At 34.8% G+C, this 17,194-nt stretch overlaps 1 protein-coding gene across 1 annotated transcript in view; it reads right to left on the bottom strand.

Annotated features, from left to right (window-relative positions):
• LOC132092112 (5'-3' exoribonuclease 2-like) overlaps window positions 1–16,318 on the bottom strand; it is a 32,646-nt gene extending 16,328 nt beyond the window's left edge. The window contains exons 1-18 of the mRNA XM_059498199.1: window positions 16,097–16,318; window positions 14,505–14,632; window positions 14,319–14,430; window positions 13,631–13,742; window positions 13,448–13,506; window positions 13,199–13,288; window positions 13,058–13,130; window positions 12,803–12,853; window positions 11,861–12,018; window positions 11,702–11,776; window positions 9,500–9,633; window positions 9,370–9,427; window positions 9,112–9,219; window positions 8,934–8,978; window positions 7,618–7,755; window positions 6,745–6,786; window positions 6,544–6,623; window positions 5,194–5,329 (exon numbers count right to left, since the gene is read on the bottom strand). Of these exons, the coding sequence (XP_059354182.1) occupies window positions 5,194–5,329; window positions 6,544–6,623; window positions 6,745–6,786; window positions 7,618–7,755; window positions 8,934–8,978; window positions 9,112–9,219; window positions 9,370–9,427; window positions 9,500–9,633; window positions 11,702–11,776; window positions 11,861–12,018; window positions 12,803–12,853; window positions 13,058–13,130; window positions 13,199–13,288; window positions 13,448–13,506; window positions 13,631–13,742; window positions 14,319–14,430; window positions 14,505–14,632; window positions 16,097–16,171 (1,674 nt within the window). The 5' untranslated portion in view covers window positions 16,172–16,318. The remainder of the gene's footprint in view (window positions 1–5,193; window positions 5,330–6,543; window positions 6,624–6,744; window positions 6,787–7,617; window positions 7,756–8,933; window positions 8,979–9,111; window positions 9,220–9,369; window positions 9,428–9,499; window positions 9,634–11,701; window positions 11,777–11,860; window positions 12,019–12,802; window positions 12,854–13,057; window positions 13,131–13,198; window positions 13,289–13,447; window positions 13,507–13,630; window positions 13,743–14,318; window positions 14,431–14,504; window positions 14,633–16,096) is intronic.
• Between the last annotated feature and the right edge of the window lie 876 nt (window positions 16,319–17,194).

Below are 17,194 nucleotides of genomic sequence, written 5' to 3'. Positions count from 1 at the left end.
TGCTGGATGTAGCCATCAGAGGATGGGTACATGGTGGTCATAAAGGGATGGACAAGGTCAGAAACAATGCTCAGGTAGGCCATGGCATTTAAAGATGCCTAATTGGCACTAAGGGGCCTAAAGTGTGCCAAGAAAACATCCCCCACACCATTACACCACCACCAGCAGCCTGCACACAGTGGTAACAAGGCATGATGGATCCATGTTCTCATTCTGTTTACCGCAAATTTTGACTCTACCATCTGAATGTCTCAACAGAAATCGAGACTCATCAGACCAGGCAACATTTTTCCAGTCTTCTACTGTGCAATTTTGGTGAGCTCGCGCAAATTGTAGCCTCTTTTTCCTATTTGTAGTGGAGATGAGTGGTACCCGGTGGGGTCTTCTGCTGTTGTAGCCCATCTGCCTCAAGGTTGTGCGTGTTGTGGCTTCACAAATGCTTTGCTGCATACCTCGGTTGTAACAAGTGGTTATTTCAGTCAAAGTTGCTCTTCTCTCAGCTTGAATCAGTCAGCCCATTCTCCTCTGAACTCTAGCATCAACAAGGCATTTTCGCCCACAGGACTGCCACATACTGGATGTTTTTCCCTTTTCACACCATTCTTTGTAAACCCTAGAAATGGTTGTGTCCGTGAAAATCCCAGTAACTGAGCAGAGTGTGAAATACTCAGACCGGCCCGTCTGGCACCAACAACCATGCCACCCTCAAAATTGCTTAAACCACCTTTCTTTCCCATTCTGACATTCAGTTTGGAGTTCAGGAGATTGTCTTGACCAGGACCACACACCTAAATGCATTGAAGCAACGGCCATGTGATTGGTTGATTAGATAATTGCATTAATGAGACATTGAACAGGTGTTCCTAATAATCCTTTAAGTGAGATATTATATCTATATATATATATTAGGGGTGTAACGGTTCGTGTATTCATACCGGACCGTTTCGGTACAGGGCTTTCGGTACGGTGCACGTGTGTACCGAATGACGGAATGCAATATTTTGTGCGTGGAACGTAAGTACATTTTCGTGTATAACAAACGAACATATTAAGTGGCGGAAGTCTCCGCGTTCAGCGCAAATCCCGCTCTGCAGCTGATTCTAAGGCCGGCGACACACTGGATGCATGGCGCAAGCGTCTCAGCTGCGTGGCGTGTCCGTTTTTAATTCGGCTCCCATGTTAACAGGTTAGAGCTTGCAGACTGCCTGCGTGAGACGCGCATCTCAGGCGCGGCTCGAGCCGCGCGGAAAATGCGTGCGTGCTAGAAATAGAACCGATGCCTATTTTTCACGAGACACGCAAGTGTGTTGGAAGCGTTTCCAGGCAAAATATAATAGGAAAATATGTTTATATGTCATTTTGTACACAAATACATATTAATTCATGACACTTTGATGTCTGAAAGTCTATAGGTTGACATAAATTCAGATATAAATGTGATTTAAAAAATAAATTAATTATCGATTTTCAAATATTGCACCTGTCAAACAGTCTATTTTTCCGCCAATACTGTTGACGGTGTCCTTTATCAGTAGGCTTTATATTTATGCCCAACATGAAGTATAGATATTGTTGTCATGAAGACAAGAGCCTGGTCTGTCGGCGGTCTCCCTGTCACCTACAGCAGCAGGCACGGCATGGTTCTGGTGAAGCAGGCCTACAAGCTGGGATTGGTAATGCTGCAGTGTAATCATAGTTATTTATTTATATTTTTCATTATATTATATTTTATTATATGATATTGGTTTGAGACAGAGTATTTTATTTAGTGGGGAACTTTGCAGCAGTATTTTATTTCTTATTTTTTTTTATATATATATTTTATTAAAAAGTATAAAAAAAAAAGTGTATAGTAATAAACAACCTGCAGTTTAATATTTGCATTTCTTTCCCCTACTGTACCGAAAATGAACCGAACTATGACTTTAAAACCGAGGTACGTACCGAAACGTGATTTTTGCGTACCGTTACACCCCTAATATATATATATATATATACACATACACACACATACACATTTGGATAGGACATTTGCATCGATATAAACAAATCAATCACTTTTTTTAAATATTACATATAAATATTGTATGCAGATTAGGGCAGATTCTCGATATATTTTGCTATATCTTTATATACGATATATATCTCGATATCTCGAAAAATAACCCTCAAAAACTACTGCAAAAACAAATGCGCCAAATATTACATGTTTAGGGCCCTAAGAAATTTTTTCTTTTTTTCTTCACCATATGTTTTATTGTTACCTAATTCTGTGTTTTAGCATGTGTAATTATTTAAATGCATAAAAACAACTTAGTTAATTTTTTTTTTTTAAATGTTAAATTTTAAAAAAAACTTTATTTTTTGGTAAACAAAAGGGGATTTACTATTAAAAATAAAACATGGAAGAAATGTTGTGTGATTATTCCTTAAATTATGTTCGTTTCATTTTAATAGCAGTAGTGGGCTATGTACATTCTGCTGAACAATAGTAACAGATTTCTGGAAAATACTTTTATTTTGACGGGTTTACCGTTACAGTTCTGTGTATGTGATACTACAGTCTACGATGTGATATGACGCTAGTTTTACCCAAATCAAACGGTCAGATACTCATGAAGTGACTGTCAGAGTAGTTCTGGAGATGTTCTTCATGTGTTTACGTCCTAATTTAGTGAGACGACAGATGAAATCACAATGAGCATCACGCGCGCTTCAGTGTGTGTGTATAATGTTAATGAATGTAGCAGTGCTTCTGCGCCACATACATTCATATTTAAATAGACCTTTCTGGCTTAATATTTGCAAATATTAGTCCATATCGTGATTTGATGTAAGTGCAATGACCTACTTTTTCATTAATTCATTCAAAATTTGACAAATTCCGTGACATTCCACGTTAAACTGTAAATTCTGTTTTTATGACTGGATTCCGCAATTCCGTGCTCGTTTTCTGCATCGCGGAAATCATAGGGCCCTACAGTAGACATCTGCCTGCTGTTCACCCGACGCCTTAAATCCGAAGTATCTCCATATAATGGAGCCAGTTGTCCTTTTTTTAGAAGTTTTTTTTTAGAGTAGTTCTGTACACGCGAGGGGAGGGGGGACAAAAACAAGGAGGCGGGGGGCGAGCGAGCGGGGGCGAGCACAGCACAGAGAAAGCAAACAAGCAAAGTGGCGGAATCAGAATTAAATATAAACAATATATCGATATATACGATATGTAAAAATCCATATCGTGTTTAAAAAAATCTCGATATATTTTAAATAGAGATATCGCCCAACCCTAATGCAGATAATGTTGGATATTGTATATATTCAACTTTAAATATTACTTAGCATTGATACTTAAAAAAAAAAAAGATAAGCCCTTTGTAATATCTTGCATTCACTGAAATATTTATATAATACTTATACATTTACTGAATCTATGATGAGCCCTCTGGGGGAAATACGTGTGTAAATGTGTATGATTTAAAAAAAAATGTTTTTTTTTATTAATTTAGGATTAATAGGCTCAAATTTCCAAATGAGTGAGAAGAATGCATCTCTTCGGAGCAGCAGTGACAGCAGCTTCCTGCTTCCTTTATAGAGTCAACCAATCTATTAATTTCCCGTATTTAAATTAACATTCAGTCAAGTGGCAAAAAGCAAAAAGGTGTAAGAAATCCACGCAATTGAAATTATACTCGTGACCCCTCAAATGAAAAAGTAGACACCCTAATGTGGGTAAATAAAAGGCATGTAGAGATCTGCCCCTTGAACACACTCTGCAGTAATGCTTCCTCTCATCTACCATTTGGCAGCGTCTGTGTGTGTGTGTGCAAATCAGCGAATATGTGGCAGAAGGGAGCAAACACGTCTCACGCAGCAGTGAGACTCCATAATGAATCTGTTCAGTGGTTCCCGTGGGACGGCTTTCGTCCGCCGAGCACATGGAACGAGCGCTGGCCGTGCATAAATATAGAGCTCCAATTACTGCGGACAAATCCCTGCACACAGAACTCTAATCAACCGGAGATCTGCTGGAGAGAACAGAGCTCTAATGACTGAATTTCAAGCTAAAGATCAAGACCCTGCATTAAAACTCAACTAGATAACACGAACCGGCTCAAAGAGCAGCGCAAACACAGCACAAAGCTGTTTGATCCTCGAGCTGGTGAACAAACAGTTAAAGTGGAGGATATCAACATTTCCTGGAGCCGCTGGATGCTGAAACTGTTCACTTCTGATTCATAATTCAAGGGAGTTAAAAACGAAGGTAGGAAATGCACGTCATCTCACCACACGAACTATGAATTAACCAGGATAAGGCCAGAGACTTTAGCAACAGTACAATAAAACCAAAGATGTTTTAAGAAATGTTACACTTTTTTTCAGAAAGAATGCATTAAGCTGATTAAAAGTGACAGTAAAAACATTTATAGTGTTACAAATGTTTCAAATTCAACTAAGACACATACTAATTAGAGTAATGGCTGATAAAAATAAGCTGTCAACAATTGAATCAATTAAACTTTTAACGAAGAAATTTATATTTGTTAAATTAAAATAATATTACATAAAATTCCTGTTTTACACTGAGCACCATTCATAAACAAAAAAAGGTAAAAAAATAAAATAAAATAAAAAAAATACTGCACAGCAGTGTATGTTGCACGTATGGTCTTAAAATTACGAAACAACTTTTAGACAATCAAATCTAATTGTAGCAAAATGAATAATTAAGTCTACATCAACTAGTTGATAAAAACTCTAAAAATCAAAAGAAACAGCAATGACTTTCATCAACAAGTCAGTACACTTTTACATTTTACTGTTATATAAAGTGAGCATTTTAATTCAGCAAAACCACAATCAAGCGATTTAGCAGGGAATTAGAGCATAATCATTTTAATCAACTAAATTTGGTTATCACACATACTCATGTAAAAGCTAAAAAAGGTTTAGGTTGATGTACTAAAATAACTTTGACAAATTATACAGACATAAAATAAATAACGATGACGACAAACACAGATCCAACTATAAATAAAATATTAATAAAAACCACAAAAGTATGTCAATGATACAAAAGTAACACTGTGTGAAATATCCAAATTAAATGGAAGACATTTTGAAAAATATATAATTGATCAACCACTAATTGAAAGACTGTAAACCTTAGTTGAGGTGTGTGTACCAGTGACTTACCTGATAGTAATACCCGAGCACCCAGCACAGGCCCTCCACATATGACTGCACCACTTTCTTACGAAACTCATCGTCCGTCGCGTCCACATCAAATTTGGTTTTGTAGTAACGCTGTTTCCAGCCCTCCTCCCATAACCTGTGAAACACATTTATAACACAGTCACAGATACATACACCTCTCAGTTTGTCGTCTTTTCCAAAGATGGGCCTGAATTCATTAAAACGAGACCAAGCTCTCCTGTGCCAAACCCAAGCGGGTTCACTTATATGCATATGCACGCCTATGAGAATTTCCCACTTTGACGGGCTCCATTAAGAGGCGACGGGAAACTTGTTTTCCACCTTAGCGCTGGTCAGGATGTTTTGATATGCTCTGGAAATGCAGCTCATATAATCAAGGATGAGCTGCATCTGTCTAGTGTAACCTCTACAGCGTCCCACATGGGACACGGAAAACCTCCATGAATACCAATTGAACCCAATCGATTTAGACCGCGCTGGAAAGCTAATCACTGAAACATTTGCTGTATTAAATCACTGGTGTTACAGAGATGCTTCAGTGAGAGACCCCTGCAGGATTCACATAGATATGAGAGTAGGGATATGCAAAACATTTTACAATCAACTAGTTTGTTAATTTCCTTAACTAGCAGCCTTAAGGAAGGCTGGTATAATTAAGCTAGTTTCAGACTCACCAGAACAGAACTGGAAAGGTTTAGGTGGCATTTACATGAGATGCACTCATTCAAAAACAGAAAAACAAAGCAGAATGCAGAAGTCTTGAGATGCATGCTAGATTATTTCCAAGTTGATGTTATGCTCCAAAGAATCAAAAAGTAACTAAAGCATTTCAAAAACAGACATGTTTCTAATCGTAATCTAATCACGTAATCTAATTTGAAAAACAAAAAAACCAAGAGCAACACAATGCAAGTCTTAGATGCATGCTTCTTTGCTCTAAACAATCAAAAATAAATGAATAAACATTTAATAATAATAGTTTACAAAAAGGTTCCATTTGTGGACATGAACAAACAATAAAAAATATTTAAAGTAGATAATTCATCTAAAGCATTTATTAAACAATACTAAAGTCTTGAGAGGCATGCTAGAGAGTTGGATTATTTCTAATCTGATGCAATGCCCTAAAGCAAAATATGCATGTTACAGAATATATATATATATGTATATGTGTGTGTGTGTATCTCTATTCTGTATACAAATGATTTGCTCATTGTTAGTTTATTTTTATCTAATGCATTAATTAATGGGACCTTATTTATAGTGTGTTTGCAAAAATTACTACTCGACAACTACTCTGCATTGTGCCCCATCTCTGGTGGTCATTACCTGACGTTATCTTCTGGTTCAGGTTCACTGTCACTGTCCTCTGCTTTACGTTTCACACCACGACTATCCATGTCATCACTCTGAGAGGAATGGACACAGTAAATCAATGACAGTCATATTCAGCGGTTACAGAGAGTGTCAAAGCTAAAGCATAAAGCTGTTAAAACAACAAGAGCTGGAGCAAGAGAAAAAAATACATGCCTTTCCATTTTTCATCATGGCTCTCAAGGACTGAGCTGCTTCCTGAAAAATACAGAAACAGCTGATTAGACCAATGTTTAGCCAAGGTGACAAATTAAGCATGAAACTCAAGACGAATACAAAAGCAGCAATACACTACAGCAGTTGAGTTCTTACAGTAAAAATCCCATTCATGGTCTTCATAAAGAATGTGATTTTAACATGATTCTTTCACTACAAAAACACAATAAAAAAAGCTGTGGTTGATTGAACAATGACATGCTGCTGTAGAAGCCACGAGTTGGTGCAATTATTGCAGAACTTTTTAATGTCTGTGAAAATTTCTTCTGCTTACCAGGACTGCATTTATTTGATAATGCATAAATATTAATATTGGGAAATATTATTAAAATTTAAAAAAGTAGGTTTTCTATGGAAATATATTTTAAATGTAATTTATTGTGATCAAATCTGAATTTCCGGAATCCAAACTCGTCACATGATCCTTAAGAAATCATTCTAATATGCTGATTTGCTGTTCAAGAAACATTTCATATTATTACCAAGGTTGAAAACAGTGCTACTTCATAGAATAAGTTGATGAATTATAAATTCTTTGTAACATTCTAAATGTCTTTTCTGTTGCTTTTCAATTTAAGGCATCCTTGAATGTTAATGTACCCGAACATATTCTAATACACTTGAAATATTTTTATACTCAATCAATAACTACAATTACATCATTCGCATTGCTTTGTAGTTGATTGCCAGAAAGGAAATCTTGTATTTCTATGTTTAGGGAGAAGACGAAAGAGCAAAATAATCCCAGCACTAAAACGATCCCTGCTGCACTTATGTTGATATTAAGAAATCACAGAGACAGTGAAGGCAGACCTGATTGCGCTGATTTCCCTTCATCCTCATTTCATAGGCAGTCTGTCTGGCATTCTGCACTGCCATGGGTCGGTCTCTGCCGCCCAGAGCCTGAGGGGCAAACTGACCACCAGGGACAAACGATGGACCCTGCTCCGCCTGTGAAGACAGCAATTCACACAACACATTCATGAGATACTTGTTTAGTTCATATACTTCTGCCTAGTTCCACCATAATAAAGGTTCTACATTCAATTCAAGACACTTAATAACTAATCAATAGCTCAACATTTTAAAAGAAACTTAGCAAAATATGCATGTATGTATTTATGGATATTATAAAAATGTATTGTATTGGTTCATAGAAATTAAAATTTGATTTAGAAAATTTGATCTTTGTGCACAAAAAGGTTATTCAGCTGTACCATCCAGTCCTACAAATCGCCACCGTAAAACTGTGTTATTTGCATTATACAGTATAAATGTACTTAATGTTCTACATACATGGTTAACAAAACATCCGAGGCATTTCAACAAAAACCTTTATTTTGTGTGAAACAAAGTGGACAGCTGGCCTTTTTCGGGGACTTGAAGGAATTAGTGTCATTTTAAAGCTGCAATATTCAAGAAATCACAGATTTGGAATGACTAGCTGTTGCAATCTGGACAACCTCCTGTCACAAGCTTTCAGTCACCTTAAAGTGGCCGGCCATCTTGCAATCTCAGGGAAAATTGGAGGAATGCTGCCAGTTAAACAGGGTTTGTCAGATAATTAAGGAAATTAGCACCAGGTGCCAGATTAACACTAATAACTTGGAGGTGTCTGTAAGTGTTCTCTAATTTTGATCAGAGTTGTTTTTCAAATATCTCACTTAAGATTTTTATACTGTGCTTCAGAATACAATTAAATTTATGAAATATGCTTAAACTGCCTTCTGCTGTTAGGATAACTTCAAACAGGACTAAGCAGTGAACTTAAAATTTAGGAAATTGTGTTGATTTCTAATTTTGTATATCTCCTCTGTATATTAATACTTGATTTACAAATCTTTGTGCTCAAAGCTATTCAGCAATATCAAGTCCTACTGATGACCGCCATCAAAATCAGTGTTATATGCATGATAAAAATGCACATTCATTCAGAGTGAATGCATTATTTTGCAGGGTCAATATACAAACTATTCAGCTACTGTCAGCTAAATTAAACGACCTTGTGAATGAACTCAACTCGCCATCTTTCAAAGGAACTGTGGATGTATGCGTGTTAAACATTTCAAAAGGAATTATTGTAAAACCTCTCCAAATTTTAATTGCTTTTTAAACTGTTTAGAACTCACTTTCATCCGTTTCTTCTTTTCCTTCATTCTCCGTTTAAAACTCTCCTGCAAGAAATAAAAGGCACTGATGAACCCAATGAATTGCGCATTTCTGCAATCACTGGCATAAAGAGTCTGAGGTCATAAGCCCTTCGCTGTGCTGTGTTGAAAGCAAACAACACTTATTGTGCATTCTCACGTCATCGTCTTTGCGCTTTTTGAAGATGTTGTCCTCTGCCACCCCTACGGCTTGCATAATGAGCTCGACGCGCTCAAGATTGACAAAGCCATTTTCTGTTAAGTAGCCCTATTGAGAGAGAGAGAGAGAGAAAAAAAATTATTTATACATTTCTCCCTTCAATCAATTCCAAAAGTTTTGCCACTGAATATAATCAATTAAAACCATGTTATGTTGACTTCAAGCATGCATGGGATATGTGGACATGGAAATATTCACCCCGGTCTTATGCACAACATCTTTGTAGATGCCAACCAGACGATCGATGGCGCCCTCTCTGTTTAAAGACAAACTAGAGTCAGAACTCACTGAAATGACAGACTAATTAATGCAGCTTCTGTGAGCGTACCTGATCTCAAGAGACGGTAAGTGGGGCAAGAAGTCGTTTCCCACAAAGAAACACATGAACACCCAGTCGTCCACACTCCGCTCGAAGTCAAACGGGAACGGCAGGCTGGCCATTGTTAACTCCCTCTCTAGATACTGCAGAGAAATAAAAATAGTATACACAGACAAAATGTTTCCAAATTTTCCAGTTTTCCAAACATCTAAGCAAGCGTTCACCAATACCAATACCCAAGATTTACGGAGGTATTTTTTGCACATGCAAACACATCACATTTTCCTTATGAAATGTGAAAATCTAGTTTAAACGATTAAGAATCAGAAAAATTTTATATTAAAAACAAATCACTTTTAATCACTCCTAAAAAAGGACAACACTTAAAGTCTTTGGGGTCATTTTTACCCCAAACTTTTAAAAAGCGATTGCATAAGGAAATATACATTTTTTATATGGAAAACTATATATCATTTTTTTTATTTACTTCTCAACTATACATTTATGCTGTGTTTTTGTGGAAATTTTGAAGTTTTTTACCTATTTACTGCACAATTACATAACTAGGCCATAAATTGGCTCATGAAAAATGATTTTTTAAAGAAAAAAATCACTTAAATGATGATCTTAATTAAATCTAAATAGTTTCTGGACATTGCTCTATGTGTTAGGGATAGAATACTGCCATCTAAAGGTTAGTCAAAAAACTTTATTTCTTATGGGTTAGGAATTAAAGTGCAATGGCCACATGTATCCACTAGAGTGCTATAGAGACTCATTCATTTTCACTTCATTTTTCTTGATGCTTCAACTTCTCCTCACAACTTTATGATATATATTTTGTGAATATTTATTTAAACATTTTGAAATACATAAAAAATCTGTAGTTTTGTCAGAGTTAGAATTTGTTGTTTTCTAATATATTTTGAATTATCTGCTTTTGCAAATTATTATACATACATTTGAAAAAAACATTACAAGTCACCACTATGACATGATTGTAATCACACACTATTTATTTCAGAAAATTATTTATCAACAACTATTTATTTTTTTAGAACAAGATGAATTTTAAAAGTAAATAAACCAATATAATACAAAACAACAGCACCAATAAACTGTAATGAACAGGAGTGAAGGGTACACAGAACAACTTTTTTTATAAATCACATGGCTAATAAACATGTGAAAGAACAAGCAGAATATTATAGAATATATATTACAAGCTTGTTCCATGTTGCATATGTGACATTTTTCAGATTTGTGCCAGTTTAGTTGATTTTATTTGCCAATTTCTATAAAAATGCTCTCTGTTGCAGTGGCATACGTATGTTTGTGTGTGTGTGTGTGTGTGTGTGTGTGTGTATGAGATAGAAAGTTTGTTCCACTTTGGGTTTATGCTCTAGGACCAGACCTTGAATTAAATGTAAAAATTTTTAGATTTATGCCAGTTTAGTTAATTTTATTTGCCAATTTCTGTAAAAATGCTCTCTGTTGCAGTCACATACATGTGTGTGTTTGTGTGTGTGTGTGTATGAGATACAAAGTTCGTTCTACTTTTTATTTATGCTCTAGGACCAGATCTTGGTTTATTTGTAGAAATTTTCAGATTTATAATGGATTTAGTTTTATTTTTTTGACAAACAAAATTTTAAAAAGTCATTTTTTGCATTTTCCCATTCATTTTCAATGTGGACCTTAAAAGGTAAATTTTTTTTTTACACACCTTTAGAACAACCAAATCAAGCCCAGTTTTTTTGTGCATGTTTAGATAGATTATTTAGGAAATGTCACCGAGTTTCATGCCCCTGCGATTAAGGTAACACTTTTAAAAAATGAAGGAAAAATCCATTGGGGTCATTTTGACCCCAAAGAGTGATTAAAGGTTAAAGGAATAATTCATTAAAAAAATGAAAGTTTTCTGAAAATTTACTCGCCCTCAGGCCATCATGGATTATGGATTACAATCACCCCAGCCTTTTGCATCACAAGATGTTAATTGATTGACTAGATTCATGTGGATTGTGTTTTTTATCAGCTGTTTGGACTCTAATTCTGACGGCACCCATTCACTGCAAAGGATCCAATGGTGAGCAAGTAATGTATGCTAAATTTCTCCAAATCTGATCTGATAAAAAAAACCTCATCTTCATCTTGGATGGTCTGAAGCGGAGTATATTTTCACTTCTACATGAACCAAGTTGAACAAACCTCTCGTAACACAGCCAGTCGGATGAATATGAACTCCTGTTCTGATACTGGAACTGTGCCTGCAAATTCATCATGCTGAGAAAGAACACACAAAACAGAAGTTTACACAAAGCTGAGGTGAAGCTCAGGGCTGATGAATGGAGAGGATGAATCTGTTACCTCGCCCTGTTTTTCTCGGGCCAGTCCCTGACAGTCTTTGATCTCGTGGCCCATCTGACTACACAGGGCGCAGGGTCTGGGTTTGTTGGGTTTGAACTCTTCTCTTATAATGGTGAAGTTGGGTTCATGTGTTGCCAAACCCAACATAATCAAATCAGCTGGGGGGGAAAAAAAGATAGAATTAAACCTGTAATTAAAAAGTTAAGTAAACTGAACTCATTTTAAAATGGGCAGTTAATAATAATTTTTTTTTTTTTTTTTTACAGAGAAGTGTTTTAGAGAATGGTGACTCCAGAAAGTACAAAGATAAAATGCTGATATTACACAAACATTCAGTTGATGTTCTTCATAAATGTAAATAATGAAAGCTTTTGAAGTGTCTACTCTTCAGTAGACAAATACAATATACTACAGACATAAAGCTGTGCATCAGATATTAACAAAACCAGACACATTAAACAATTCTAATATTTTAATATTAATATATTAATATTTTCAAAACCAGTCCAAAACATTCATTATTATGCCGTGTGTCCTAAATTCGACATGAAACTTAAGTTATGCCAAATTTAGTATTGCACTGAGACAAGTGAAACGGCTATTAATCAAGAAGAAAAATGGAGAGGGGAATTTTAATCATTTGTTGACTGAATTGTGAAAAATGAGCAATGCATGCTGGAATAAAAGCAGGTCTGAATGTGATTCGTTTAAATGCAGTGCAAATTGAAATACGTCACAAGAAATTTATTAAATAATGGAGATTTAAAAGACCTGTAACATACTTTAAGAAAGGCTAATTTTTATTTAATGATGACATTAAAACAATGAATCACTGATATTAGCATTTAAGGATTCTTTTTCAGAAGTCTAAACTAGGTGGCCAAATTCAATACTTTAAAAAACAAAAAAACAACAACACAACACACAAAAAAAACACTTTACCATCAGCTCCACAGAGACAGTGATGTGTGTTTGGGTCATGATTTGGCTGAGCTGGAAAAGAAAACGACCGAAAAGATACATTAGAGCAGAGAGGTTCTTTGCTAGACATTTCAGACATTATTAGGTTTATCCAAATGCATCGGTGTCATAAAAAAAATGTGGGAAAAAGAAAAGGCTTCAATTGATGAATTGCAACAAATCAAAGCTTTCAAAAGACCTTCACAATAAGACTATAATCCGAGTTCTCAGATCTACCTCTCTGTCTCCTGATGTAATCCATAATTTTATGCTCCCCTTCTCCAGGAACACTGGCATCTGACAAGAAAACCTGCAGGACAAAGTAGTTATTTATTGATAATGTCCCACAGCAGAATAAAAACTCGCCGTGTGACCTACTGTGATATTGTGCCATCCAGGGTCATTGGTCAGTCTGTCCGCGACGTAATATCTCAAACATTTGGCCAAATTATCCATGAACTCGGTCCCCTACACAAAAAAAAACAGGAAAGCTGCTCATTACATCTGACAAAAACACAGACCGAGATTTCCTGCAATCCTTCAATTAGAAACAAAGAAACTGAGTCCATAATCATAATCAGAGGACACATAACTTCACCAAACCATCCAAACATTTTGAACACTTACAGGGGTAATACAGTTACTGTCAAAGCGTTCTTTTATTTCCTCAGGTGGCAGGTAACCACCTAAAAAGAAAAACATCTATTGAATCGTGAAACTAGAACATGTGTTAGTGCTCATTTAGTGTTTATATGCAACTTAAACTTTAGTGGATGTCGTGTTGGTTAAAAGTGGTCCAGTCTCTCTCACCTCTCTGAATAACTTCTTCTCTCATTTTGTTTTTCTCCTCCGTTAGCTCCACTCCTTCTTTAGATGCCCGGAATCGTCTCGAGCGCTGCTGGTTCATTTTGGCACGAGGAGCCTACAAAAAAAAAAAAAAAATTCAAGCATACAGATGAAAAGCACAAGAAATGGTTACTGAAAATTGTGCATAGTTCATGAATGTACAGATCACTTATTTTCAGTGTCTTAAAGAGATTATCAAAGCTCATCTTTATTTAATTGAGCCCTTATCTCGTCAATCAGGTTGGCTTTAGTTTTGGAAACCTGAGTTAGAATGAGTTGATGTATTTTGCATCAATATCATTATCTTTGTTTTGCCATGCCAGCTTCTATATTCACAATTATCTTCCAGTTAACAAGTCACATTATAACCTTATAATTCCAAACTAAAGAAACAAAAAATAATAATTTAAATTATTAAAGATATTTAACAAAAAAAATTAAGTTTTTAACACTTAGTCTAGTTTGCAATAATTCCTCACTCCTGAATTTAAGTGCATTATTAAATGAAATATCAAACAATGACCCAGAAATGATTTTTTTCTGCAAAGAGATGCAGCAGAAATACTGTGTGAAATAACGTGCTGTTGTAGTTATGCTGGTGCATGCAGTGCCAAACAGGCCAAATATAGATGTTATGAAGGACGATACGTACCACACCATCAATTGCCATGTACAGAACCCGTCTAGGTCGAACAATGTTAAAGAGACGGTCGATATATTCGAAAATGGCAACCATCATTTCATCTTCATTTTTTGGTGCTGGCCTGCACAGAGTACCAATTATAATGTTGTAAGAAAGGCACTTAAAAACATCAATACATGAATGAGAGAATCTCACTTGTCCTCCGGATGTGTGCACGGGTGAATAATTCCATTCATGTCTAGATACAGGTTGTCAAACTCCACTTCATTTGGATTGGGTTTGCTGGTATCAACCGGGATTTTAAAGCCATTGTACTCCTTGGTCTGAAAACGAGAAGAAATTAAGGTATTTACATATCCTCCTGGTACCCAGGCACAGATTTTGTCTAATGTAGAGGACATTATATTTTAGTGAGACTATTTTAACAGGCTTTGTATGACACAGTTTTAGAGAGCTTTACATTCAGGGCTTTTTAGAGATATCAGATGTTTGGAGGTTTGATTATAAACACTCTCTCTGCTTGTACTTTAAATATGACTGATAATGACAGAATGATCAAATTTAGCACTTTTATATAGAAATAACATTTTGTAATGATCATTTAAAACCTGTTAACTGTCACCCGTCCCCTCGGTGGGCTGCCTATATTTACTTCATTATATTATAATAAATTCTAATCTAATCATGAAAAACTGTATATAGTTGGAAAGGTCTAAGACTCCTAAATATACATTTTACCAATTTATTTTGTAAAAAGTTATGTAGGAAAAGTAATAGATTAATTTATGGCAAGAGTGCATCTCAAAAACCTATATCATAACAGGAGTTCTGATCAAAGTCTTCTTTGTTGGCTTTTTCTCTATCACACTTTAGAAATCATCAGAAATTATACATCACTTGAAAACCTAAAATCTCAAAATTCATCCTTTGAAACCCATTTTAAAATCAGACATTGCATTACCATAAAAAAGTTACATCAAAATCACTTTACAAAATGTTTTCAGTCATGAATTATACAAATTAAGGTTCGGTAAAGCACTTTCAAGTCTATGTTAAAAAATGTGAGTGACAGTTAACAGATTAAATGACTAATTTTCAAATTGTTTGTCGTAAATAAGCATCTCAGAAAATGTAATGGGGTTACAAATCGGAATATGACTTTATGAAAAAAGCCATAATATTCATGCAAAATTAAAATGTTGCCAAGTTATTACTCCCATTATAACACTTGTTTTATTATTATTATTATTATGGTTTTCCCCAAGAACACATCAATATGCAAATTAGATGTAATCTATACATTGAATTAAATGGTCATTTTACACACTTATTGCATAAATCACAGTAGTATATCAAATCATTTTATATCTTTTAAAGTTGAGAATCATAGTTATACAAAGTTCAGTTAAAAATAGCCTGTAACTGAAAAAAAAAATGTGCCTATACATGTCTCTTCATATCTAACGTTATTATTTTTTAAATAACTTGGCGTCCTCTACAAAGGACATGGAATAAAAAAAAAAGTCTTATGAGCCAAGCAATGTATTGACATTTATAAAACTTTTTTTGTATGGTGCTCAGGAGGATATTAACATATTAAACCTAAATTACATATATTTGTGGACATCGCGGTCTTAAAACTTAAAATCGAGTGAACTCAAACACATACAAAATCACATCTGAGAGTCAGGCCCGTGAAAACTTATTTCATTACAAACATTATTAGCATAACAAATGATTAATCACGCGATTAATTCAACAATCAGTCAGATGCTAATGTGTCCCACCTTCTCCTCGAGACAGTGTACTATTATTGACGGATACTTCCGACTCAACCAGCGGAAAAACGCGGGGACTCCCATCTCCCGTAAAATACAGCACTTCTGAACGAAATAGCAACTTTAAAAACGATTAAAAACAGCAGAACACGCCGCAGGATGAAAACAGCTAGCAAACACAGCGTACGCAGCTTATTTACCCCAGCACACTCTGAGTGATTTCCGGTTCAACAGGAAGTGACGATGAACGCGCCCCGCGCTGGATAAAAAAAGCGATATGCAGCTCCAAATAAAAAAACAACAAATAAAAAAGATATTGAAACATTTATTATAAATAATAGCCAATAAGACATATATGTTACTTTTAAATATATTATTTTTGGACACTTTCCGATTCTAATAATAACAAAGCTTGTTTTGTTATAAATTTAATTTATTTTCTTGGTAAATTCTGTATCCATCAAATTCCCCAACAACAAACCAATTTTTATATTTTTTTTTAAAGAATTTAAAAATGTATCTTAATACTATTTCATCCTCTCTAAATAAGAAAGCGTGAAAAACAACCACAATTTGTAATGACTTTAATTTGTATGCTCTAATTGAAATATAAATTAACATCTTACCCTCATGTTCTTTTTTCTTTATCTTTTTTCTTTTAGCAGTTGTTAAATTGTTTGTTTGTTTGTTTTGAATGTTCAGATGACATATTGTTGATACATGTTGTGAACTCTAAAAAAACCAAAAAACCAAAAAACAACAACAACAAAGGTGTATAGCCTATATATGTATATACATTCAAACATAGGCTACATACATACATACATACATACATATAGTTTTAAAATTTAATTAATATTATTATAAATCATTATCATTAATAAGATGCTTGAGCTTTGCTGTTTTAAAATATTACTAGGCCTATAGCAAGCTCTCAAAATATATATTTATGATATATTTATAAATTAAAAAATAAATACACATGTTTTAAAGTTTATCTTAAGTTGTCCTTGAGATCATTCAGTACAAAGATAAAAATAAATAAAATGACTAAAATAGCCTAATATGAATAATAATACTAAAGTGATTACCACTTAACAATAACCA

This window comes from Carassius carassius, chromosome 18 (assembly GCF_963082965.1).
Source record: "Carassius carassius chromosome 18, fCarCar2.1, whole genome shotgun sequence".
Classification (NCBI taxonomy): Eukaryota; Metazoa; Chordata; class Actinopteri; order Cypriniformes; family Cyprinidae; genus Carassius; species Carassius carassius.
The sequence above is the reverse complement of the archived record's forward strand: the minus strand, read 5'-3'. Positions and strand labels throughout refer to the sequence as shown.